The 24355-nt window shown below is 54.6% G+C and overlaps 2 protein-coding genes across 16 annotated transcripts in view; one reads left to right on the top strand and one right to left on the bottom strand.

Annotated features, from left to right (window-relative positions):
* Positions 1 to 183: 183 nt before the first annotated feature.
* NIPSNAP1 (nipsnap homolog 1) lies at positions 184 to 7328 on the bottom strand. 5 transcript variants are annotated; one of them, XM_056347648.1, is made up of 10 exons: positions 3242 to 3371; positions 2422 to 2549; positions 2204 to 2249; positions 1784 to 1878; positions 1535 to 1605; positions 1282 to 1422; positions 1066 to 1097; positions 861 to 955; positions 672 to 755; positions 184 to 579 (listed from the first exon to the last, which is right to left on the bottom strand). In XM_056347648.1, exons 1-10 carry the CDS (start codon positions 3295 to 3297, stop codon positions 515 to 517), a joined length of 813 nt encoding a protein of 270 aa, XP_056203623.1. In that variant the 5' UTR covers positions 3298 to 3371; the 3' UTR covers positions 184 to 514. The 5 variants fall into 5 exon arrangements, 2 of the variants coding, with proteins under 2 accessions (XP_056203623.1, XP_056203632.1); XM_056347657.1 differs by having other exon boundaries at positions 2422 to 2639; positions 3242 to 3363; XR_008823253.1 differs by lacking the exons at positions 184 to 579; positions 672 to 755; positions 861 to 955; ... (3 more) ...; positions 1784 to 1878; positions 2204 to 2249 and adding exons at positions 4489 to 4660; positions 4853 to 4956; positions 5071 to 5168; ... (2 more) ...; positions 6648 to 6708; positions 7067 to 7328 and having other exon boundaries at positions 3242 to 3796.
* Positions 7329 to 7663: 335 nt separating this feature from the next.
* The window catches only part of NF2 (NF2, moesin-ezrin-radixin like (MERLIN) tumor suppressor), a 49531-nt gene continuing 32839 nt past the window's right edge, over positions 7664 to 24355 (top strand). For 9 of the 11 annotated variants that reach the window (XR_008821141.1, XR_008821142.1, XM_056333939.1 and 6 more), the window contains exons 1-4: positions 7665 to 7860; positions 19179 to 19304; positions 20353 to 20475; positions 22735 to 22818. Coding sequence is in view for 9 of the 11 variants with exons in the window: in XM_056333939.1 (XP_056189914.1) it covers positions 7747 to 7860; positions 19179 to 19304; positions 20353 to 20475; positions 22735 to 22818 (447 nt within the window). In the remaining 2 variants the exon portion in view is untranslated. Of the gene's footprint in view, positions 7861 to 19178; positions 19305 to 20352; positions 20476 to 22734; positions 22819 to 24355 lie in introns of all 11 variants that reach the window. The other 2 variants (XM_056333957.1, XM_056333948.1) reach the window with 1 other exon arrangement.

Genomic DNA, 24355 nt, shown 5'->3' with positions numbered 1-24355 from the left:
GGGCACTTGGAGGGGAGGAGCCTCGGTGTAGCATCGCACCGATGGGTGGGGGTCTTGTGGTGCTGGGCGCACCCATGGCATGGGGCAGGGTATCTCCCTGGGTGAGGCCAGGTTTGGGGGCAGGTCTGCTCCCCACACTGGGGGGCCTGAGTGCCCCCAGACACCCCCCAGAGAGGCCAGGTGTTGGCATATTAAATATTTAATTGGCAGGAAAGGCACTCACTGGGCCCGTCAGGAATAATTAAGACACCCCCCAACCTCTGCAGCCTGCCCAGCCCCGCTGCAGTGCTGTCCCCAGCCACACCTGGGGACCTGCTGCAGGGTGGGGGCCTCCCGCCCTTCCCCTCCCCACCCGTGGACCCTCCCCACCCCACAGGGCACACCAAAATGAGGTGAGGGGGGAGAAGGAGAGCCAGGAGCTGTTGGGGAGCAGAGACCCCCAGCAGAGCAGGGCCGCAGGCAGGCAGCGAGCCCCCCTGGGTGCAGGCAGACACCCTGGCGCAGATCCCCCCGCTCACTGCAGGGGTGAGATCTTCAGGGGAATCATTATCCGCGACTCCATGGTCCGGATCAGTGGGACTAGAAAAACAGAGCAAGAGAGGGGTAAGGGCAGGGGGGTCCCCATTGTGAGCAAGGGGGGTCCCCAGTGTGGGCAGGGGGGGCCTGCTCACCCGTGTAGTACACGTTCTCATCCCAGCCCCTCTTCCTCCAGGCCGCGTTCCTTGTTTCCTCCCGGGACTGCAGGTCCTTGTACGCTGTGGGGAGGGGACAGAGCTGGCACTCAGGGCCACACCCCCCCCAGAGCCCATGGTGGGGGCAGCCCAGGGGGTGACAAGGGTGGCAGGGAGGAGCCCGCTTACCCCAGAGATGGTGCACCACATACAGCTCCCCAATCTGGGAGAAGAACCCACCAACCGCCTCCTGGTTCTCCTGTCGGTACTTAATGGCCCGAGCCCTGGCACGCAGCGGGAGAAACATGGTTGGGAGGGAGTTGCCCAGGGCCCCCACTCCTCGGGGACCTTTTCCCCCCTTGATTCCCTCTGTGCTGGGAAAACAGTCACTTACCAGTTGTTGCCCCATTCAATCATGGTCCCTGGCTGGAAATAGAAGACAAAAAAACCCCAGTGTGAGCAGCCAGATCCCTGCTCTTGGGCTCTCCTCACCAAGGAGGAAGGAATTTGGGCAGCTGGCCCCCAAAACACAAGGCAGGACCCCCATCCCAGGGGTATATCAACCCAAATGCTGCCCCATGGTGTGGGCTGGTCCCCTGCAGCTGCTCACCTTGAGCTTGTAGGTCCTCAGCTCATAGATGTTGGGTCCCTGGCGGGGCAGGGGCTCATTCCAGAAGCTGAACTCCAGAAGCAGCTGATTCCTGCGGGACAGCAGCATCCGGCTCCTCTCCTTGCGGAAGTCCAGGTACTCCTGGGGACAGCCCCAGCTGGGGGTTTCGGGTAGGGGCAACAACCCAGGCCGGGGGGTGTCAGGCAGAGGAGAGGGGCAGAGCTCAGGCGCCTCGCCATGATCCTGGTGGTACCTTATTTTGTTTGAGCTTGTTCATGCAATCCATCAGGGCCGGGTACCCGCCTGAGAAGCGCCAGAGGTGCACTGGAAGGAGAGCGTGGTGCTGGGGAGATGGGGGTAGCACCCCAAAAGCCCACCCAGCAGCTCACATCCCTCTCCCCCTGCATGACAGCCGGCCCCTGGCACAAGCCGAGGTCTTCGACTTTGCTCACAGCCCCTCGGGCAGCAGAGCTACCAGGAGCCACCGCCTGCCTGCCCGCACCTGCCTGGTCCTGCTCGCCATACCACGTGTTCCAGTTGCCCACCAGGTCACAGGGGTAGTCAGCATCTGAGTGGAGCTTGGGCAGCACCTCCTCTCTGGGGGGGCAAAGGGGGAGAAGCTGGGGGGGGGGGGGGCAGCAGCAGCCACCCCAAACCACTCCAGATACCCCCATTTGCCCTCCCAGGCCAGTACAAGGAGTCTGGGCATGGAGCAGTCTGCCCTAACAGGACAGGGAGCATCCCTGGGGGGTGCACCCATTTCACAGAAAGAAAAACTGAGGCAAGGAGAGCAGAGGCACAGACCCACCCAGCATCCTGAGGAGCTCCACACAAGCCCACCCTCCCAACCCCCTTGCTCCAGAGTGGCACTCCAACAGCTGGCTGGGATGCCAGGCAGCACCCCAACAGCAGCAGGGCTCACGTCAGGCTGTTGTAGGCATCCAGGCACTCTGGCTTCACGTTGTGAACTGCAGGGAGAGGAGAGAGGGTCTGCCAGGGCAGAAGCCGAGGCCCTGGGAGGGTGGCCCAAGGCAGAGCAGCTCAAGGGGGAAGTCCCCATGGGTGAGGAGGGGCCAGTAGAGCAGGGTGCACCCCACCTGCTCTGACCCCCAGCTCCATCCTCCCAGCGGGGCCACTCACACTGGATCTTGTAGAGGTTGCTGGTCTCCTTCTTGGAGAGGAGGTTGGAATGGGCATCCTTGCGGGGATCCACCTTGTGCACAAAGAGGGAGCGGAACCAGCTGCCCTCGGCGTCCCTCGAGTACTGCCTGTGAGACAGCGGGTCAGCGCCGGGGGGGCACCTGCCAGAACACCCATGCTGGAGGAAACCCCAGCATCTCTGGCCTGGGAATGACAGACTGGGGGGCAAAAACAGCAGCTGAAGGCCACAGTGCTGGTCCTTTCCTCCAGGGTCTTCAGGCAAGAGGTGCCTGCATCCTCCAGCTGCTGGGGAGCACCGTCCATCCTGGAGGGCTTCACTCCATTCATCCCAGAAGGGGTGGGGTGGGGGGTGGGGTGGGGTGGGGCACCCGGCCCACTTTTATAGGGAATACGTAGAACATCGAAGGTGGCAGCTCTCCCCCATCCCAGGCTCTGGGGGCCTCAGGCTGGCCCGGGGGGGCAGGGGAGCACTCTCCCGGGAGCCCCCTCAGCCGCAGGAGCTCTGGCCAGGACCCCCGCCGCAGTGGGGCAGACCCGCTGCCCCATGGCAGGGCACAGCCTGCCCAGTGCCCTCCAGAGGGCCGGGCGCCCCCAGGGCAGCGGGGCGCGGGCGGAGTCCTCCTCGCCGCGGGGCTGCTGCTGGCCGGACCTTTGCCCAGCAGGCTGCGCTGCCCGGTGAGGCATTAACAGCGGGGCCGGCACCGCGCCAGGGCCCGGGAGCCGCCCGCCGGCAGCAGCCCCCGGCCCGCTGAGGGGACCCGAAGCCTCGGAAGGGGGGACCCGGGCCGGCCCCACTCACCGCGCTCCACCGGGGGCGCCGCCGCACCCCAGCAACCGCCGCACCGCCGCCGCCATCTTCCCCCGCAGCGGGGCGGGGCTCAGAGGGGGCGGGGTTACAGAAACCCCGCCCTCCACCAGGCCACGCCCCACAGGGGCGTAGCTCCCCTCCCTTCCCTCAGAAGCTGGCCTGGAGAAGGGTGATTCTGATTGGCCGAGGCGCCCCACGGCCGGCCACACCTTCTCGCTCCGAGCCATGCCCACTCATTCCCGCCCTCGGGCAGGGCGAGGTCTCATTGGCTGCCGGCGGGGAGGCGGTGCCCGGGAAGGGCAGAGCCCCATCCGAGTCCTCGAGTGCCAGCAGCCAATCAGAAAAGCCAGGTGGAAAAGCCAGTGCCTGATTGGCCGCCATGACTTGCTCCACGGCATCTGGCCCCCCGCCGGCCAGAGGGGGCAGCTGCTGGATGGTCGCTGCTCCAGGGGGGCGGAGCTCCCGCAGACTCCTCCCCAGGGGAGGCGGGGTCAGCATAGGGCGGGGCTCCCCCCGTGCCGGGGCCTCCTCCGGGCGTGGGGACACCTGCGGTGAGGGTACAGGGCACCCGCTGCTCCTGTCTGTCCCACGGCTCCCCCTATACCCTGCCGCCCCCAGCCTGCCCCATAACCCCCTCCCACCGCACAGACCTGCCCCACAATTGCCCCGGTACCTACCCCCCCATATCCCCCCACTCTGTCCTGGGGGGGCTGCAGTGCTGGCTGTGGGTCAGGGCACCCCATGGCTCCCTTGTTCCTAGTGCTGGGGAGGTCACTGGAGGGGCTGGGAACTGTGGTCCCTGCAGGGGGTAGGCCCCCCCAGGGGAAGGTATTAGGGTCCCCTGGAGTGCAGTGCCCTGCCCAGCCCTGGGTCTTTGGGGCACCCCCGGTACTCTGCTGTGGGGGTACTGGGACCCCCAGGATCCCCCTATGGTGGTCCTTGGGGTACGGAGGTACTACCCTGGCCAGACCGCCCCCCCCAGCTGCTGCTCTGGGGGCCACTGTGGCACCCACCGGCACCTGTGGGGCTACCCAGCACCCGTGGAACCCCAGGGCAAGGAGTGTCAGAGCAGCTTGGGGGACACCTGGGGTTAGGCTGGGGGTCAGAGGTCCCTACTCCAACATCCCCCCCAGCCCCAGATGCTATGGGATAGGGGGCAGGAGGCTGGTTTGGGGGTCACTATGGAGGGGAGGGTGAAATAAAGGGGTCACCCCTGAGTGCCCCCCACCTACACTCACCTTGCTGGGGTGCAGTGGAGGGACTAGGGGGTGGCGAGTAGGGGGCATGGGTGGGCCCACCACCTCCTCAGCTGGGGGCCATGGGGGACACCAGCCACAGGGGCGAGGGGACAATGGGGGACCCCCACTCTGTGGTTCCTGGGGCATCTGGAGGGAGGGAGCGCAGGGGGAGCTGGGGGGAGGGCAAGAAAACAACAGGGGTTAAAGGGTTAACTGCCCCCCAGCCCCCCCCCCCCCCCCCCAAAGCCTTTGACCCCCCCAACCCTCCCTGACCCCCTCAAAGCCCCCAGCCTCCTCCTGCCTCCTGGGACCCTCCCAAACCCCCTGCTACCCAGGCTCCCTGTGACCCCCCATGCCCCCTCACCGGGGCAGGGGTGATGCACCCCGACGCAAGGCGCAGACCCAGGCATTCAGCTCCTCGGGGGTCTCAGCCCCCAGGCAGTACGTCCGCATCCCGGGGTGCTCGGCCTGGGGATGGGGGGGTTCATGCTGGAGGGGGCCCAGGAGGCCCAGAGCCTCCTGGGCCCTGTCCCCGCACCCAGGACACCCCCGGATCCAGTGACCCAGGGGGTGGAGGCTGACCGTGAAGAGGAACCGGGGGGCGCGGGGGGCAGCAGGCAGTATGCGGATCTCATAGCCGGGCAGGGGGAGGCCGCCCCGCACTTGCTGCTCGCTGCTATCTGGGGGCCAGAGGGGTGGCAGGGGGTGAGAACACCCCCAGGGACCCCATTGGCACCCCAAGAACCCCAGCACCACTGGGGGGACGCAGGGAACCTCTGAGTCCCACTGGCTGTCCCCAAACCTCCTGGGGCTCCCCAGACCTCAGATCCCTACCAGGGACCCCTTCAATCCCCCAGGGACCCCCAATCCCCCAGGTTCCTTGACCCCCCCAGGGCCCCCCACTCCCCTCAGGGACCCCACCCCTGATCCCCCCAGGTTCCCTGACCCCCCCAGGGGCCTCCAACCACCCCAGGGACCTTTGATCCGGGAGCCCCCCCCAGGGACCCCCAATGCCCTAGGTCCCCAAGCCCCCAGGGTGTCCTGCCCGCCCCCCTGCCCCCCCCTCACCCCGGTAGTAGTACAGGCAGAGATCGACCAGCACAAACCAGCGGCGCTTCCAGAGCCGCAGCCCCGAGCTGTCCTGTGGGGCAACAGCGGCTGAGCCCTCCCAGCCCATCAACCCCCCAAACTCCAACCCCCCCCCAGAGCCCCGCAAACCTCATAGCCACCCCAGCAACCACCACCACCCCTGCCACCCCCAGCATCCCCTGCCACCCCCCATGCCCCCAGCACCCCCTTTGATCCCTCAAAACCTATAATACCCCCAAAGAACTCTTCCCACCCCAACACCCATACCCCCTCCAGACTCCCAACCCTCTCCAGTCCCCCAAACCTCATGACCCCCCCCAGCACCCCCCACCCCAGACCTCCCCAATCCCATACCCTCCCACCTTGGAGCCCCCTCATACTCCCCACCCCCGACCTCCTCTGCTCCCCACCTGTTTGTACAGCCAGCCGCGCATGGCAGGGGGGGCGCGGGGGTCTCTGCGCAGCGCCTGCCCCCCCTTCCCGAAGGTGTGGACCCGCGGTACTGGCCGGCAGGGCTGGGTGGGGGAGTCACCTGGAGCGGGGGCTCCGAGCGGCTCTCCCAGGCCCCTACCAGCCCCCTTATGCCAATCCACCTGTGCACCCCACTGTGACCCCCCCCAACTCCCCAGGGATCCCCTGGGGCACTATGCCCCCCCACCTTGTGCCCCATAGGTCCCCATGGATCACCGGGCTCCCTTGGGCCCCCCATGTCCCGTCCCCCCCCCCAGCCCCCTGAGCTCCCTTGGGTTCCCCACAGTCCCCGCTGCCCTCCCATGGGCCCTCAGCCACCCTGAGCCCCCTGAGGTGCCCCATACCCCTCCAGCTCGCCATGACCCCCCCCAGCCCCCTCGGTCCCTTGGGTACCCCCCTGCCCCCCCCCCCCCCCCATACCTCCCCATGAGCCCCCCCAGCACCCCAGGTCACCCTTGGATCCGAGCTCCCTTGGGTACCCCCTGCCCTCCCCCCCCATGACCCCCCCCCAGCACCCCGGGTCACCCTTGAGTCCCCCACGTCCCTTCCCAGCTCCCCACACCCCCCCAAGCCCCCCCGTGCCCCCCTCCCCCGCCCACCTGGGTGCCCGGGCCGGCGGGGGCCCGGCGGGGGGGCTCGCTTCCCTCTGCCATGGGGGTCCTGCGGGGGCGAGGGCACCGTCAATGTCCCTATTGTCCCCGCGGAACAGAGGCCCCGTTCTTCCCGCTGCGGGGGCGCCGGGCCGCGGGCCGGGGTGGGGTGGGCCCGGCTCCGCCCATTGCCCCGAGCTGGTCCCAGTTGCCGGCCCAGGAACCTCGAGCTGGTCCCAGTTCCCGGCCCATTACTCTGTGCTGATCCCAGTGCCGTCCCCCCCGCGCCGGCGCTGGCCCCAGCCTCCATCCCATCAGCCCCGTGCCGGTCCCATCCCCTGGTCCCAGTTCCGTTATCTCCGCCAGTTCGGCTCCCAGTCCCATCCCACTGCCCAGTCTAGGTCCCGGTTCCGATCCCAGTCCCATACCGTTATCCCGGTGCTGGTCCTGACCCCCCGGTCCCGGTCCCGTATCCCGGTTCCGTCCCAGACTTTCCCGGTTGTGTCGGTGCCGATCCCGTTATCCTGGTGCTGTCCCACCCCTGCCCGGTTATTTCTATCCCGTTATCTCAGTCCTGTCCCAGTCCCGTTATCCCGGTGCTGTCCCGGTCCCGCCCTGTTATCCTGGTGCTGTCCCGGTCCCGCCCGATGCCGGCAGCGTGGGGAGTCCCGGGTCGTTCGGCCGCTGCCCCGGTCCTAGTGCCCGCCCGCCCCGCCCCGCCGCTCCCACGCACGGGCCTGGCTCCTCGCAGCACGTCACGGCGCAGGTTGCTTCCCGCTCCGCCCGCCACCAGGTGGCGCCACCGCCCGGCCCACGCCTCTCCTTCATCCCCCCGCCCTGGGAGGTGTTCCCTTCTCGCACCGCCCCCTTCCCTTGAGCGGCATCAACTTTCCCCAATCACAGCCGCTTCCGCTCCCTCTCCTCCTTTACAGCCCTCCCCGTTGGCTGTCGCGCCGCGCAACCCGCCTGGCGGGGGCGGGAGCAGGCCAGTGCGGGACCAATGGCGGGGCGCCGGGGGCGGGCGCAGCTCGGCGCGGCCCGGAGCGGCGGGGCCCGGGCCCTCCCCGCCGCCATGGCGCTACCGCCGCGCTGAGCCGCCTACCCCGCCATGGCCGGGGCCATCGCGTCCCGCATGAGCTTCAGCTCGCTGAAGAGGAAGCAACCCAAGACCTTCACGGTGCGCATCGCCACCATGGACGCCGAGATGGAGTTCAGCTGCGAGGTGACGGCCGGGGCGGCGGCGGCGGGGCTGGGCCGGGGCTCCCGGGGGGGTGGGCCGCACCCCCGCCCGCCTCCGCGGTCTGTCCCGCCCGCCCGGGGTTTGCCCCTGGCCCGGCAGCCGGCCTGAGGCCGGCCTGGCGGTGGGGCCGGGGCCCGGCGGCGGGGGGCGCGGGTGGGGGCCGGCCGGGCGGTGGGTGGGCCCTACGCGGTGGGGGAGCGACCCCCTGGGGCTGCCGGCCGGGACAGAGGGGTGTGCGCGGTTCTGGTGTCTTGTTTGTAACTCGCCTTCATTCTCATTACAATTCAGCCTTCAGGCAGCCGCAGGCGCCCGCTGCACGGTGGCTACCGTGAGGAGGCCGGCGGTGGCCCAGGTGGCCAGGCCTGAGCCCACCAGGGTCCGGCTCAAAGCGCTCAGCAAACACACACAAATACATTTTTCACGTTTGCGTGAGTTATTAGCTCAGTCCCGAGGATGAAGAGGAGTCTGGGGGCGTTGTGTCCAGCTGCCCGCTGTGGGTGTGACTGCTTTTTCCCTGATATTTTCCTTTTTTTTGGCCCTTGGTGGCCCTTAAACCTCCCCTGGGCAGTTGCTGTCAGGCCCCAGGGTCTCGTTTGTTGTCGGTGTCTTTGCAGCCAATCCAGAGGGCTCAGGCATGCAAACACCGAAATCCGTTTCTACCCAGTTTAACCTTCTTATTTAATAGTTTATATTTCATTAGTCTGATGCTTATCTTGATGGAATCCCAGTTCCTGTAAGCCGAGGGGTGTTTGTTGTCATAAATTTTCTTGCTTTTGACAATTGTTGTCCGCTCTGAAGAACTTTCTGCCTTTCCCAGGGAATAAGGATTTATTTGAGATAGTAGTCCTGTGAGCTTCCCACTGTGATGCTGCTAGGAGAGTTTAAGCATCCTGGCACTGTTCTTGCATGTTTTTCTGAGGCTGCCAGTAATAACGTATGATGAAAAGTAAATAATTCTTTTTTTTAATGTTGCAGCCATTTGTTGCTTCACGTTGGGATTAGGGGATTTGTGCAGCAGTGAGGCAGTGCTTTTGGGTGGGATTTGACTGTGCAACTTGTGCCTCTTGAGATGACTTTTTGGGGAGGTTCCTGCCAAAAAAGCTTGTTGCTGCAGATAGACTTCTTCAGCCTTTCTGAAAGTGCAGGAAGGAGTTCCTGAGCAATGTGTATGGTCCTGCTCGGGTCTCCTGTATCTCGTCTGAGCTGATGCATGGGAGAGTTCAGGCATCCTTCAGCACAGAGTGCTCAGGTGGAGGGGAGGGAAATAGTTGGATGCTTGTGAGTGATGGGGCTGTTTCACACCATGCTTGGTGCCCGTGAGCACAGGGCAGTCCATGTTGAGGTGTGAGTTTTATTCAAGCAGTCCAGCTCCCTGGCCGTGTCTCTGCCCCTGTCTTTGTCTTGTAGTTGTATGGCTCTGGGGAAAACTCCTTGGCTGCTGATTCTGCAGAAATGCACCAAGCCCAGCTCCTGACGTTGCAGATGGATCAGACACACCCTGTGGCCTTGAGTCGCTGGGGCTGATGTGACGGAGGGGATGGGAAGGTGGCCCAGGGAAGGGTTTGTCTCTGTCCTTGCTGTGGCAGCCCATGGCGAGACCTGGAGCCAGGAGCAGAGCTTGTGGCCTTGGCCACTTTGCCTGAAAGTCAAAGGAGTGGGAGGGTCGATGGTCTGGGGAGGACCATGCTCTCTAGAGGGATCTGGCCCCTGCCCGAAGCTTTGCTGGGCTCGGGCTGTGGAGGGTTGAGATGAGAGAGGAGTGAGCAGCACTGTGTTTGCTGGAGTATCTGTGTGGGCGTTGATGTGATGGGTTTCTTTGGATGGGAAGGACTGCTGACCGGAGCAGGAGGCTGGGGAGGGGGAAACCCCTGCTGCACAAACACGCACCAGAGGGTTAGTGGAAGGAGGTGCAGTTGGGAGTCTTGCTGTTGTGCTGTTTGGGGGAGGCTCCTGAGATGTGTTTTTGCAGTCTGTAAATGGTACCTGGTGCTGACAGGGATGGGTAGCCGATGGTTTGTTGGAGATCTCATCAGTAGCCTGCTCCTGGGGGCATGCCACTCACTCGGAGCTGGGCAGGGGGGACTGCTGCTGCCTCTTGGCTTCTCTTGCCTGTGCTCATCCCCTCCCTCTCTGCCATTGCTGCTCTCCAGCTGTGGGCACCTCCTGGCTCCACCAAGGGAATGAGCTGCAGGTTCATCAGTTCCTCTGTGAGTCCAGCAGTCCTAGGGTTGTAGCTCTGGTTGGGTTTTGGTGTGTACCTGGTGTGCTGGAGCCTGCTCCCTGCCTTGGGCTTGAAACCCCATGGAAAACAGCAGCTGAGCAGGCAGAGGAAGGAGTGCAGGAGCATTTTGCTGCCTAATTCATGCTGACGCCTTGACCTTGGGTTGCCAGTCCAAATGGCCTTGCCCAGGAGCCCTGCCCGCTCGGCAGTTGTCCGGGGAGCACTGTTTTGCTTGAGCCCTGGGAGCTGGGTATTCAGAGTTGGGAGGGCCAGCGGGAAATTGCTGCTCCCTCCTGCATCCTCTGCGTGCTGGCACTGCGGGTCCCTGCGAAGGAGAGGCTGCGGTCCAGGCAGAGCGGGCTGATTTCTGTCATCCTGCCCTGCCATCTTGTCATGCCCTTGGTCTCATCCACTTCCAGAAGTCTCTGTCCTCCCTCCACCCCATTGCAAATAGCCACTGCTCATCTCTGTGCCCTAGGTGTGTGCTCCCAGCCTTGCTCTGAGCGTTGCTGTGTTTCTTTCACCCTGCTTTTCCTTCTCCAGGAGCCAGATGCCCAGCCAGTGAGTGATCTGAGGGGTGTGAGGCTGTTCTGGGAAGGCTGATACTATGTGTGCTGGTCTTCAGCATAGCCTAACTGGTGGCTTCCCGGGCAGGTTTTGATCCTATTGCTGGTAAACACACTTCAGCAATGAGTTTTTCTGTGTGGGATTAACATAACTGATCTTTTTTCTCCAAACTTTGTTGCAGAGCTCTTGAGGTGTGATCTGTGTTGTCATGAGTTAGACTTCCCAGCCCTGCTGCGCAGGACAGAGGTGCTGTCCTCACCTGGAGGCAGTGGCAGCGGAGGCCTGAGACCTCGAGGGTGGCCAGACAGCTGGAAATAGTGGAGGCCATGGGATGTAAGACCTGGCAGTGCCTGGCTGGGCAGCGTGGTGGGCAGCTGGGGCTAGCAAGGTCTGCCCCAGCCCTTGGGGAGAGTGTGTGGAGCAGCTAAGAGATCTGAATCCGTAACCTGCTGTGGCTTGATGGCTGGCTCTTGGGGCTGGACTGAATGTCACTCAGTGCAAGCTGTAGAGCCCTGGCTCTGGTCCCAGCAGTCCCTCTTCTTTTGACCGCACCAACACCGCCGTAGCTGTGAGGGGGACATCTTATTTTTCTGTGTTAGTTTTTCAGTCTGCCCTGTGGAAATTCCCAGCTGTGTATTTTAAGAGATTAAACCCGCTTTGCATCTGTTTACTCTGCAAATGATGTCTCTAAATCGAGTCTAAATCTAAAATAATTCATAGAAATGAAATTTTAATCTTTCTAACCTGGTGATGAAACTTAATAATCACGGTTGGGGTTTCACTTTAAAGACTTATAATTTGTTTGGGGAAATCTTGAAGGCACAAATTGAGTGTCTTCCTTTATGTTACTTCCATCGCAGCTGTTTGAGCCTGCTACCTAATTAATTGATAGCATCTTGAGGAAGGATAGACATTTGCATAGCTCTTAAAATCCCCATGTTAAACCAATCCCTAGCTGCCTCACCTTTCTGAGATCACCCTCAAATAGCTCCTGCGGTCCCTCAGCTTTCTGTGCTTGGAGAGCAGCAGAAGAGAAATCTTGCTGAAAGACATTTAATGTTGATGTTCTCCTGCGATTAACACCGCGATAGGCAGTGCACTGCCCGAGTACCGATTTGGGAAGCTGTTTTAAGTGGCATAGTGTAGAGCAGAGCTTGCCAGGGTGTGGTACAAATGGCTTGATGTCAGTTCAGAGTGCAGTGCCAGGAGCCTGCTGGGCCTGATGGTTTCCTCTGCTGTTGCCACCCTGATGGTGCAGCTTGCTGACAGTGGCCCTGAACCAAATTAAAGTAGTCGACATGGCAAGGTAATGTGGTTTTGGTGGTGCCTCTCTAGATGAGGTAGTTGGTTATCCATTATCTCTGGCATACATCATAAAAATCTGTGGTATTTTTGAGTCTTTGTCTTCCAAGGCATCGTTCATCCTGTCCCTCCAGTAGGACGGTGGTGGTGTAACGTGGCTGGTGTCAGGTTGGTCTCACGTGGACTGATGTGCAGTTTTTTTCCTCCAAGAACCAAGTTCCCTGGTTGATAGGAGAAACCCATCAATCTTTCTTTTGGTTTTGTGCATGTCTTTGCCCGTTTCTTCCTCTTGCAGTGGTCAGTCAGGTTAGTGGCTTTTCACCTCTGGAGCCACAGCACCTTTTCTGAAGTGTGTGTTTTATCTTTAGCCTTTTAATCGCGCCTGTGATCTTGGGCCTGAAACTCCTGCAGGGATCATTACTTCACCAAGGATGCAGCTAGCTATCCAGCGGCTTCTGTGGGTCGTAGGTTAAAAATGAATGGAAAAGCTTTACAGCCAACCTAGAGAAACAGCTTAAGTGTTCAAGCAGCAAGAAGTGGCAGGTTTGGACTGATGTATTTGCTGGTCCAAACGTGCACGCTGTCACTGCTTCAGTGCTTAATCTGTTCCTCTTTGTCCAGAGGATAACCTTGGTTGGAAGGGATCTTTTTAGCCCAGTGCCCCACTCGGTGAAGCGCCAGTTGGACGAGGTTAGTTGTAAAGCTTTTCTGTTCGCTTGTAAGTAGGCAAGACCAAATTTCAGCAGTGTGTGGCCAAGGATTGGTCTCTTTGTTAACAAACCTAGGGAGTTACGTAGCTGAGCTGCAAAAGCTTATCCTCTGAAACAGGAGCAAGCAAAGATTTGGTGGTGAAAATCTGGAACCAAGTAAGTTTTTGAGTAAGAGCTGGCACAGTAAATTGAGGTCGAGTTTTGAGCTCTCTCTAGTCACTGCACCAAAATAAAACAGGCAAGAGAAGGAAGCCAGGAAGTAGAGCGCCCTCAGCTTCCTTCTGTGTTGCAGGATCCTTGGAAGGGGTTTTATAAAAATCCTTCCATCCCTGGTTAAATATCTAGCAGCAGCTCAGTGATGCTAGTAGGGGCAGTGACCTCTCTCACTGCTGCTAAGCTTCTGCAAACAGGCAGGAAGTTAACTGGAAAAGACGGATCTGTGGGCAGTAACAGCTATTTTTAAAAAGCTTGAGAGAAATAATCCCCCTCAGCTACAAAATGATCTTCAGTAAATTGTTGGGATACCAGCTGTCAAGTCAATGTTCTGGTTCCTCAGCACACCCATCTGCCCCAATCCTGTGTTGGCTCTCTGCGAGTGCTCAGGAGTTTGTGCTGTTTGGTTGCTGCTGACCCCTCTTTAAATATGAGCTGCAGGTAAGGGCTATTTTCTCACTTCGTGGCTTGGAGGGGTTTATGCCAAAAAAGGTCAGAAATTCTGTTGATTCACAACAGTGTCATTTGGGAATTAATTTTTTAGAGATGTCTTGCTTGGTGTGGTTCAGTTCTGCATTCCCTTAAGCTGTGCACAAGTCACATGAGACTTGCTATGAAGACAGGTCCTCTTTGGCTTCTCTCTGCCTCATCCTGCATCTGAAATGCTCTCTGGATCCCCTGTGTCCCACTGCAGCCTCTTCTGAGCTGATTGTGAAACTCCGAGTTATCTCGTTCCCTCCAAAGATGGTTCAGAACTGCTGTCAATCGTCAGTCTTTGTGGTTAATTCAGAGGAGGTGTGTTGATGCAAAGGGGAAGGAGTGAAGGCATTTGGGACAGAAAGTCTTGCTCTTTTGGTGTACAGACTCTGGTTTTGATGCTGTTTAATATCTCTTCTTTCTTCCTCTTTTTTTTTTTTTGCTACAGTGTCTTTCAAGTAGGTGGTTTTTTGAAATTAAAAATACTTGAACAGGGAAGCAGCCCTGGAAACAATCTACTTGAAGCTGGGAGGCAGCACTCTGTTAGAAAATCAAACAGCCCTTAAGACTGGAAGAGAGGCGTTTGATAGTATACATGGTTTAGCCTTGCTTCATTCAGAGGTAAACTTGCAAGGCTAACCCTCTCTCCTAAGGCTGACAACACTGGCTTCTTAAAGCCTAGCGTGGCTTTCCCTGCGGTAAGCTGTCTGTTTTCAGAGTGCATCAGCAGGCAAAAGATCGTCAGAGCAGGTCAGGCTTGTGCTGAAATACCCTGTGTCAGTCCACAGTTGGCTCCCACGCGGTGCTTGCTGCCCTGTGGGGCCCTTCTCGCGGCGGTGAGGGTGCAGGCTGCTGTCAGAGACAGCTCTGTCTGATGTTATATTCCTATGCATCCTTGGCACCCAAAGGCTGGGGGGGGTCCCTGCAGGATCAAGATCCTTCTCTCAACCTCTTGGACCTTCTTCCCCTGTGTTGAGCTGCTGCTTGACTCTGTAACTCTTAAATTGTGCAAACCCAACTTGTGGGGCTAGGTGAGGCTTTGGGACATCATCATCGGTTGTTGTCCCCTCCGCCTCTCCCACTTGCCTCAGTGCCGGCTGGCCGGAGCCGCAGCAGCTTGTTCTGCCGTGTACCCCACTCCGTCTCTGTCTTGGGCAGACATCACGAAATGTGCTTGGCTGCACCATCTGTGTCCTTACGCCTGGGTGCATTTTTGGCCTCCTCGGTGGTTAACAGAATAGGTTTTAATTAAAAGCTCATTATCGAGTTGTCGTGTAGCATTAGTAAATAAAAATAACTTTTACAGCCCTGTCTTGTGGCTCAGTAAGTGGCAATTGAAAGTATTTGACATCACTTGATTTTTTTTTTAAAAAAATGGAAGCATATTGCGTATTTGATTCCCCATTTGCTGCAAATGGGCTTTAAATCCAAATAAATTGTTGTCTGTGGCAATCCTAATATCATTCAAGTTCAGAAAGAGAAATAAATGTGGTCTGCAGTCTCAAAAGTTATCTCCATTTCAGGCGTAAACTGTTGTGGCTCGTTTGTTTGGGCATCTCCTGGTGGGATGGGGAACAGATACAGCCCACCCATTTATTGTTTCCCAGGTGGTTAGTGGAAGGGTGCTCTGCTCAGCCCCTGCCCCCTCCCTTCTGCCATCTTCCTCCCTGTTCCACTGAAGAGGTGTCACATCCTCTTGTTAAACCTTGCTTCTAAATGGAAATAACATCACACGATGGAAGCTGAGCACATCTTCCTGGGGCTTGGTCCCCTTTTCTTCGTGGTCTTTCAGACTGTCACCACAACAGGGACTCTGTGCTCTCTTTTCATCTCTAGCACAGAACTAACGCTTAATAAAATGATCTGCTGAGGTGAAAAGCCATTTTCTGCATTATTTAAAGATAAATGGGTGCAGTGAAATATTCTATAGATGTTAGTCATTTCTTCCAGGTCATGCATTAACCTGGTGCTGTGCCTTCCGCAGAGCGGCTGCATTGCGTGGGGTGCAGAGGGACTGTTGGCAATGGATTTTCCCTGGGAAGCAGTGTGCCTGGGCTGAGCTGCTGAGCGCTGCCTTAATGCCCTCCAGTCACTTGTTTGTGCCCTTATTCCCCAGCCTGACCCCAGGGACAGCTGAAGCTCTGGTGGTTTGTGTTTGTATCGACACGGAGGTGAGATCTTCATCTGCCGCCCCCGGACAGAGCCAGGTTTTGTCCCCAGCGGTTTGGGTACCTCCCTGTTGTCTGAGGAGAGCTTCTCACGTGAGGAACCTTGATCTTAAATGGTTTAAAAAGTGTCCTTTTTTTTTTTTTTTTTTTTTTCCTTCCCTTTTCCATGTAGTTGGCGTAAACTCAATTTGACATGGTTGGAAGAAAAGCATCCGCCTATACCAGTGGTTGATTTTTTTTTCCATAGACCACCTGCTCAACCCTCTGCAGGGTGGCTGCACCCTCTTGTGCCTGGCACCCATTTTTTGTAGCACTTCGCTACAAAAGTGCCGACTTCGTAGTGCTGGCACTCCTTCCTTGTCACCCCACAACAAGGGAATCAGATAACCCTTCTGCTCATTTTTGCAGCTGGTTTATTGACTTGTTAGCTAAGGAGCAGTTGTGAAACTTGATGGAAGGGTTGTGCACCAAAATAAATTGTCCAGTTGCCTGCTAGCTGGAAATGACTTTTGGTGCAGGTTAATAAATAATGCAAACCCTGTTAATCGACGCCAAATGCAATGTCTCTGCTGGAGAAAAAGATGATGCCAATAACTGGTACTGGAAGCACTCTATTCTAGCCACTGGCTGCTGACTTTTAAGTGTTTGGTGCTGTTTACTTAAAATGCTCTGCTGATAAATTGTAAACACTCTGTATTTAGTAAAGAACATAAATTCCAGCTCCACAGAGTAACAGCCTTGCAGCGCTTACCCTGTTTATAAAGCAGCTTGTCCACGTATTCCTTCAACGACTCGCTGGATATATCTAACAACCTGTGTTGCGATCATACTAATGGAAGAACGCAAAGCTGCAAATGTAAGAGGCGATGCCTGCAGCTGATCGAGGATGCTGAGGTGACGCATCTTGCTCTGTCCTGTGGGTCAGGTTCAGGTTATCATGATGTAGCTTTTTATTGGGACATTGAGCTTTATTATAGCATTGTGCCAGACGCTCTGGCATATGGCTGAGAGGGAATTTTTCTGCTCTGAGCCTCTTTGTTTTGTTTTCAGGAGCTCGTAATGGCTTGTGAAACCGTCTTTGCGCTTCAGGTGTCACTTTAGTGCAGAGCAGGGGAATGGCGTTACTAGCAGAGGATGGGATGGGGAACTGCTAGCCCATCCTGGCTCTCCCCCAGGCTCTCTGCCCAGCCTTGGACAGCAGCTCTCCTCATACCCTCGTGCCTGGGGGAGGCTTTTTTGCGTTTTACAACCAGGAAATGTGGCAGTTAATGATACGAGTCCTATCAAGTAAGGGTAAGGAGGGCTGAGGTCCTGAACGCCTCTAAAGCAGTTTGAGCTCAGCTGTCAAAAGACGCCACTTGAATGCAGATAGTTATTTTAAGTACCGAGGTGTGGAATGAAATCATGTATGTTGAAATAAACGTGGCTGCTGTTCCATTTATGTATTTAATGAAGGTAATTCAGCACAGTCAGGGAGGCTGTCTGAGCGTGTTACTGTTGGAGATTTCAGCACTGTGCGGGCAGGAATGTAAATATATATTTCTGCTATAACGTACTCGTGCAGTGACAAAGCAGCGGTGTAAAATCTAGCAGCAGAAGCAATCGCTTAAAATATTCCTGTCACCAGATTAAAATTGCAAGGAAGGGGGAAAACACACAAAGCTCTTGCTTTAATGCTCACTGCTGGTTTTTGAAACGAACGGCTGGCTTGCTTATGGGGAAGAAATCTTTGGGTCATGCCAGCTGCTGCAGGGTGGTGAGCAAAGTCGGGGTGCCTGCGTGTGAAATTCTGCAGGGATGGTTTGGTGGGGAGCCACAGCGGGTGGAAACCCTGGCTCAGGGGGGGATGGGACTCAGTGGGTTTGCTCCAGGTTTGTTCACAACACTGATCCCATGGGATGTGGAGTGTCTGGGGAGGAGACGCTCCTGTTAGCAACACGCAGGGGCCTGTCCTGGGAAAGGTTAGGTGCAGGGCTGTGTGCCTGCAGGCACCCATCACTCCTCTGAAGCAATAGGCTGTAATGTGGTCCTTGCAGAAAGAAAAAAAAAAAAAAAAGAAAAAAAGCCGATAACACTTTATGCAAAGCAGTTTCATTCCAGTTAAGAAATAGCCCTTTGATGGCAGCCTGTTTTTATGTGCCTACAGAAATGGTACAAAATAGCTGTTTAAATGTGTCTCGCTCTGTTTTGTCTGAACCCTTGAATTAACCTCCCTCTTAAAATAATAGTCAGGAAAAGATCTTCTACAATCTGAACCATCCTGTGCCGAGCTGGAGCTCATCATGGGGACTGGAGGCTAGCTAAATGTGTGAAATTAGGGTTTTATAATTACAACCCTGCAAAACTTGCTCCTCCTGGTGTTTTTGACCTCGAGGTGTTGACGGTGGTTGATAGGAATTGCGGAGAGGCTGTGGCGAGCCGTCTGGGGGTGTTGGTTTTTTGGAGGGTAACATTGACTTTATTCTATTCTGGGACTGCCAGTGTGTGTGTTTGCGTGCCCTGGGAGGGGGAGAAAATAACGATATACTCATTTAATCAAAGCCAGCAGAATGGCAATAAGCTTGTCCTCGGCGGCTTTGCCCACAAGGCGGCAGTGGGTGACAGCGGGAGCGGCGCGACACCAGCCCCAGCAGTCCCTGCCGAGCCTGAGCATTAATATTGATGCTGTCCAGGTGGCACCAAGATTGAGTTGTAGTGACAAGAGAATGTGCCGAGATCCTTTTGCCCTAGGGCTTTAGAGTAATGGCCATATGTCTCGGTCCAGCAATTGTTTCCACTGTGCAGATGGAAGACCAAAGTGGCTTTGGCATATTAGATTAATCTGTTTTATGTCCCTCTTCACCTTTCTGCCTCCCCAACGCCTTCTGTTTTTATGAGCAAACTTCAGTAGCAACATAGATGCAGCTGCAGGATTGCTCGAAGGACATGGTCTTTGAGCAGGACCAACTTTCTCAGCTCCTGAGCTACTTTTGTCACCAACATTTTCAGCAGAAAATGCAGTGTTGACCCTATCAAAACATGCTCCAAGAGAACCGTTGACTTCAGTGATAATTTTTTTTTTCTCTGATCTTTTTCCCTTTTACATGTGCAGGGTCGGTGGCTCTGGATGAACACACTTTGCACATAGATCGTTTCACTTCTGATTTTGGGGAGTGCATTGCACCCTTGTCTGTGAAACCCTGTTGCTGACGCTGGAGCTTGTGCAGGGCTTCCTGGGACTATTAAGTGGAGCCGTTAAAGCTATTAAGGGGCAGTTAAGAGTGATTTTTATTTCTTGCTGGAAACAGGCTGCTCATAGCAGTGCATGGCTGCTCAAAAGGAACCTGAATGGACCCTTCAGGTCCTCTGTTGAATGTTGGTGGGTTGCCAGAGGAAGAAACAGAGGGTTTTACAGTGTCGTTTTTGGAAGGGGGGAAAAATCACATCTCTGTTTCCTGCTGAGGTTGGAGCTGGTGATCTGCAGATGAGATCAGATGGAAGGATATAAAGTATGCTTCATTAAGATGTTTTCTTATCTGTACCAGATGCCTTCTCCACACTGTCAAAGACCTCGTGAGGTGAAAAAAGAGTGGATTTGGTTGAATGGAGATGAAGTTCTGAAATCTATCTTTGTAACTCTGCTTTCTCTTTGCTTTCCTGCAGGTGAAGTGGAAAGGGAAGGACCTGTTCGATCTAGTATGCAGGACACTAGGACTCAGAGAAACCTGGTTCTTTGGGCTTCAGTACACTATCAAGGATACGGTGGCCTGGCTCAAAATGGACAAGAAGGTTGGAACCAAACCTCCCTTGAGAGGTCGTGTGGGATGACAAAAGACGATGTACTTTGCTATTTCCTTGAATGCTCAAGGTTGTGTTATGTGTGGTGCCAAAGTGAACTGGGTGAAGTGTATTTAAATCTCATCCCCATGGCATCTGTAAGTTAAAGTAAGGAGAGGTGGCAGAGATAACCCCAGCTCCTTCTGAGCTGTGAACCTTGGACCGTACACACTGAATCCCCTTGAGGCATGCGGGGAGATGGCCATGCTGGGATGCTGGACTTCAGAGTGACTATAACATAAATGCAACCTAAAAGCCTCTCTTCTGTGCCACTGAATGACAAAACCATTAGTGGAAAAGTCAAATTGCATCTTGGCTTCTTTTGTTTTTGAGATGTATGAAGAGCTGGGGAGGGGGAGAACCAGAGGAGTGAGAAGGAGATGGAGCTAAGGGAGGAAAGGCTTCCCAAATAGGCGAGCCTCCAGGTTGCTGAGAGGTGGGTTGGAGAAGTGATAAACATGGTTCTGTTTGCATCCAAAGGATGTTACACTAAAACCAGACAGTAATTGAGACTGTGAGGGAGGTCTGGGTGTCTCGTGTGTTATGCCAAGGTTTTAAACTAACATCAGTCTGAACTGGGCAGTGCCAGCACAATAGAAAGGTAGCGAGGAACAGCACTGAAACAAATACAAGAAGAGGCAGTGCGGGGCAACAACGAGAAGGTTCGGATGGTGGCGTAGCAGGATATAGCACCGCTCTGCGAGGTTCAGCAGAGGCAATGTGCGCACAGCAGATCAGGATCAACCTTTGCTGTCTCATTTCGCATGCTGTTTGTTTCTGACTTGTTTGTTTTCTTGCATTCTCAGGAGCGTCAGAAATGTTTGTTTGTTTTCTTAACTGTGGTTTCTGAACTACTTAGCTTGGTTCGTCTGTTCTAGGTGTCTAAAGTGCTTGACAAAAGATGTGCTGATCTGAACAGAAGGGAGCTGTGTCTTGGCTCCAAGAGACAGAGTGCTGAAGAAGCTGGAAAGAGTAGCTGAATGGCTCTTGTATCCCACAGGTTCTGGATCACGATGTTCCAACAGAGGAGCCCGTCACCTTTCACTTCCTGGCCAAATTTTATCCTGAGAACGCAGAGGAGGAACTGGTCCAGGAAATCACACAGCACTTGTTCTTCCTGCAGGTAGGAGCCATGTCAATACAGTGTTTTCCAGCCTGAGGGAGAAGGAGCTAGGATGAGCAGAAGTGTGAGAAGGTTGCAGGGTCAGAAAGTTGTCAGCAGAGTGTGGATCCTCATCGTTATGTTGACATCTCTCCGAAGGGAGTTGTCTTCAACAACTACTTCGTAAAATAGGTCAAAGATGGTTTGTCTGGATGAAGCAGTCACAGGTGCCCAGACTTGCAGACCTCGTAAACTCGCTGTCAGGAATGATTAGGTGATTTGTAATATTAGTGTGTGGTAGCTAGGGGAAATGAATCTGTCAGATGTGGGCTTGAATGACACACACAGCCTTGGAGTCCACCTCTCTGCAGGGTGTGGATATCAATTGTGCTGAGGGATGGCAGTTGCCTTTGTACATGATAGCATTGTTATGTGAAGCAGGGGAATTTCATCCTCAAGAACAGAATGCAGCCAACCTGTTTCATGTTCAGGCTGTACAGCAAGGTTCACCTCTTCAAAAATCAGCCTTCAAATAACTGGAGCGGAAGAAAATCCCAGCAGCAGAGCTTCATCAGAGACTGATGGCAGAAGCACAGGAGAAAGGGAAACCTAACGGTCCCATGTGCCCCTGTAACTCGTGCCCTTATGTTAAAGCATTTGGAAACTGTGGTGAATGCATCTTCAGATTTTTTTTCTTTTTTATTTAAAGTACGCTACAAAATTTTGCATCCTGAGAAGTCAGCTCAGCTGATGTTGTAGCAGTGCTGTGTGGCTGGTAACAAAGAGCTTCTGTTGCAGGAGCTCTTTTTCAGACAAGATCAATTTTCTGAAACTATGTCCTATAAAGAGTTGTGTCAACTATGATTACTGGGACTAGAGTAGTCTTAGTCAGACCCCCTAGGCACTTGTTGGGATGGTTCAGCTGCTCTGTGGCTGTTAATTTGAAGTTTGTAAAATAAATACATTATAAAGATTTTAAAAATACACTTAAGTTTGTTACACCAAAGTAGAGGCAACCTGGACTTGGATGCTTTTGAAATAACCACTGTAGACTTCAGTGTGCCGTGCCCTTTCAAATGGATATGAAAGTGAGCTCACCAGGTTCTTGCTACTTCTCACTCTTCCAAAGTTCATCTTTGTTCCTCAGAGCTAAAGGACTTCTAAATGTGAAGTATTGCTGTTAATTTCCAAGTTCTGTCTCGTGTGCTCGTGTCTCCGTAGGGCTATTTTTAAATGTCTGGTTTGCCATGGGTTTTATCCTTGATGAGGAAAAATGCTGTTGGCATCTTTGAAAAGAAAAATCAGAGAGGAAAAGCAGTTAAGGCTGCATTTTTATAAATGCAGACCGTGACTTTGCTACTAGGATTTCTGATGATGAGAGGAGCCTGGGCTCCTGTAATGCATATGGGAAACAGGAGCGCACGTAAGCTTGCAACTGCTGGTTTTTATCTTAATGCAGTGGAATATCTTCTGTGATTGTGTTGTAACCAACTTTGAGGACTCAAAGCATGTTATAAATTCAAATTGATGTTACTGCATCTCTGTGACAATCCATTTAAGTCTCCCAGGAAATAGTATGTTTTTTTCCCTATCTTTATTAAGGAAAATTAAGTGTGCAAAACCAAAAAATATCAAACATGACAGGTGTAATTTTTTAATGCACAGAAGCTAGGAAATGTAAAGCTGTTGTTTTTGGGAACTGCACATTGGTTCCTCTGGGAGTGTGCACAGGGCTTTGCCTGCTGCTAAAAGCACTGCCACGGAGGTGACTCGCAGCTCTCCTTGCTGCCAGTGGGATTGGAGGGAATTAGCCTCGAGCACAGGTGAGCACTGACTCATAATGAGGCCTGAATATCCCAGAGCAAAACCTTTGTGTGCTCAGAGACTCAGCTGCAAATTTCATTTTTTTTTAGTGGTGCGTATAGATGTCATATCCATCCATAGCTTGTACCTTAAGAGTTTTATAGTTGTGTTTACATGCAAGATTTTTTTTTCCCCCTCTTTGCCTTTAGCGATGGTATATAGGTTCTGTCATTTTCCACATATAAATTTAGCTCTTCTTGCAAACCTGTCTGAAAAAGGCGGCCAGTGAAAGCCTGAGCCCTTCCCTTCTGAGCCACCAGAGACATCCTGGGCCTGAATTGTAATTAGTGTTAGGAAAATTGTTAACTGTGTGGTTGACAGCTCGAGCTAAACCAAACTGTAACCATCTGTTGTGACAGTCATGCTTTGCACTGCTCTACTAAATGTATGTTATGTGTCCTTTACTTCTGTGTGCAGGTGAAGAAGCAGATTTTGGATGAGAAGATCTACTGTCCTCCTGAAGCTTCTGTCCTGCTGGCCTCTTATGCCGTCCAAGCCAAGGTAGGCACAGGGGGATTCTCCAAGGGCTGCTGACGTTGGTGATGTGTTAGTGTTGCTCCTGGGAAGTGAGGTGCTTTGTGATATACCTGCTTCCTGAGGAGGGGGAAGGCAGGGAAAGTTGTTAAAAGTTGGGAAGTTAGGGGATTACACCAACACTGTTGCCTTTTCTGCATGACTGGTTCCTGACTACCCTCAGACCTGACAGATTTTTGCTTGCTTTTTCCAGGACTGTTTAGCAAGCGCTCAGCTTATGAGCTGCAGTGCCTGCTCAAGTGTAGCTTACTACTGGAGCAGGTGAATTCCCCGAGCCCGTGATTTTTTGGCTCTTGTCTCTGCTCTTGCCGTTGCAGCTGTAGGCAAGCCAGCTGTGGGACTCACAGCTCTGTTGCTTCCCCAGAATACCTGTCATCATGATAACTGCTTTATTTTGAGTGCTGCAGCTTGCCACCTAAATGTTATTGCAGTGTTAAAAGGCTCTTCCTCGCTTCTCCCTTTATCTTGGGTGTTTGGCCTCACTAGACAGAGGAAGAAGTCAGTGGTCACTAAGTTCCCCTTGTTCCTTGACTGAATTCTGCTCTGGACCCAGAGTCAGTGTGTTTTGCTGTGGATTTATTTAAGAGAACGCTATTTTCCAGTCTGGAGCCTGCAGCCTTGGACAGCTTGCAGCAGCCCACAGCAGAGGGACTCCTGGGACAGAGGAAGCAGCACAAGGTTCAGAAGTGGGGACATTCTTGCAGGAAGGGAAGTAATTTATCTCTGTATATGCACAACATGTACTGCTGCTCAATTAACAAGTCTTCTAGCTAATCTCCAGTTTGTGTGTAAAGATAATGTCTTTGGAAAAGGAGTGACTGGAGTCTGATCACAACCCAGCTACGTTATCACTGTAGCTTCGTGGTTGTAGTCACTTGTGACTCTCTGGATGTGATTTAGGGAGGCGTTTTGGGTCTCAGGAGCGCAGGCAGGTGGCCGTGCCCTGGGTTTGGTCCATCTGCTTGTCTTTGAGGGGCATAACTGTTGAGCAGTTTAGGAGAAGCAGGGTAGCTCTCTGGTTTGAGACCACCTTATCTGACAGTGCAGGAGAGGGGATTTGGCTCTGTTGTCTGAAGAGGGCCTGATCCAGGCTGGTTGGAAATGGATGCCAGTCCCCTGTGTTTCACTGTGGCTTTCTCCATTGTGCTGTATAATCTTCCTCATAACCCTTCAGTCCGTGCTCGGTTTGTCTGAATGCAGCCCTGGGTGACATGCAGTGGTGTTCTTTGATGAATGTTTGAATTTACTAGAAAAAGATGTTTTCTCCTCATAGCCAGAATATTGATGAAACCGTATTTTGTTCAAGAGACTCATCAGCCAGGGAAAGACAAGTTGCTTTTAGAAACGTTTCTATTCGTGTGAAACATTCATCACTCTTATTAGAGTGCATGAGTAAACACTTACTTGGCTTTTTCTCTGTTGACCTGCTGAGCTGAGGATGCATAGAGGATGACTTTTCCTGTTGCCAAAATGAATAGACCATTGGGTAAATATTGAGCGCTGT

This window comes from Falco biarmicus, chromosome 1, assembly GCF_023638135.1.
Source record: "Falco biarmicus isolate bFalBia1 chromosome 1, bFalBia1.pri, whole genome shotgun sequence".
NCBI classification, from domain to species: domain Eukaryota; kingdom Metazoa; phylum Chordata; class Aves; order Falconiformes; family Falconidae; genus Falco; species Falco biarmicus.
Note: the sequence above shows the minus strand (reverse complement) of the source record. Positions and strands in the feature narration are given on the sequence as shown.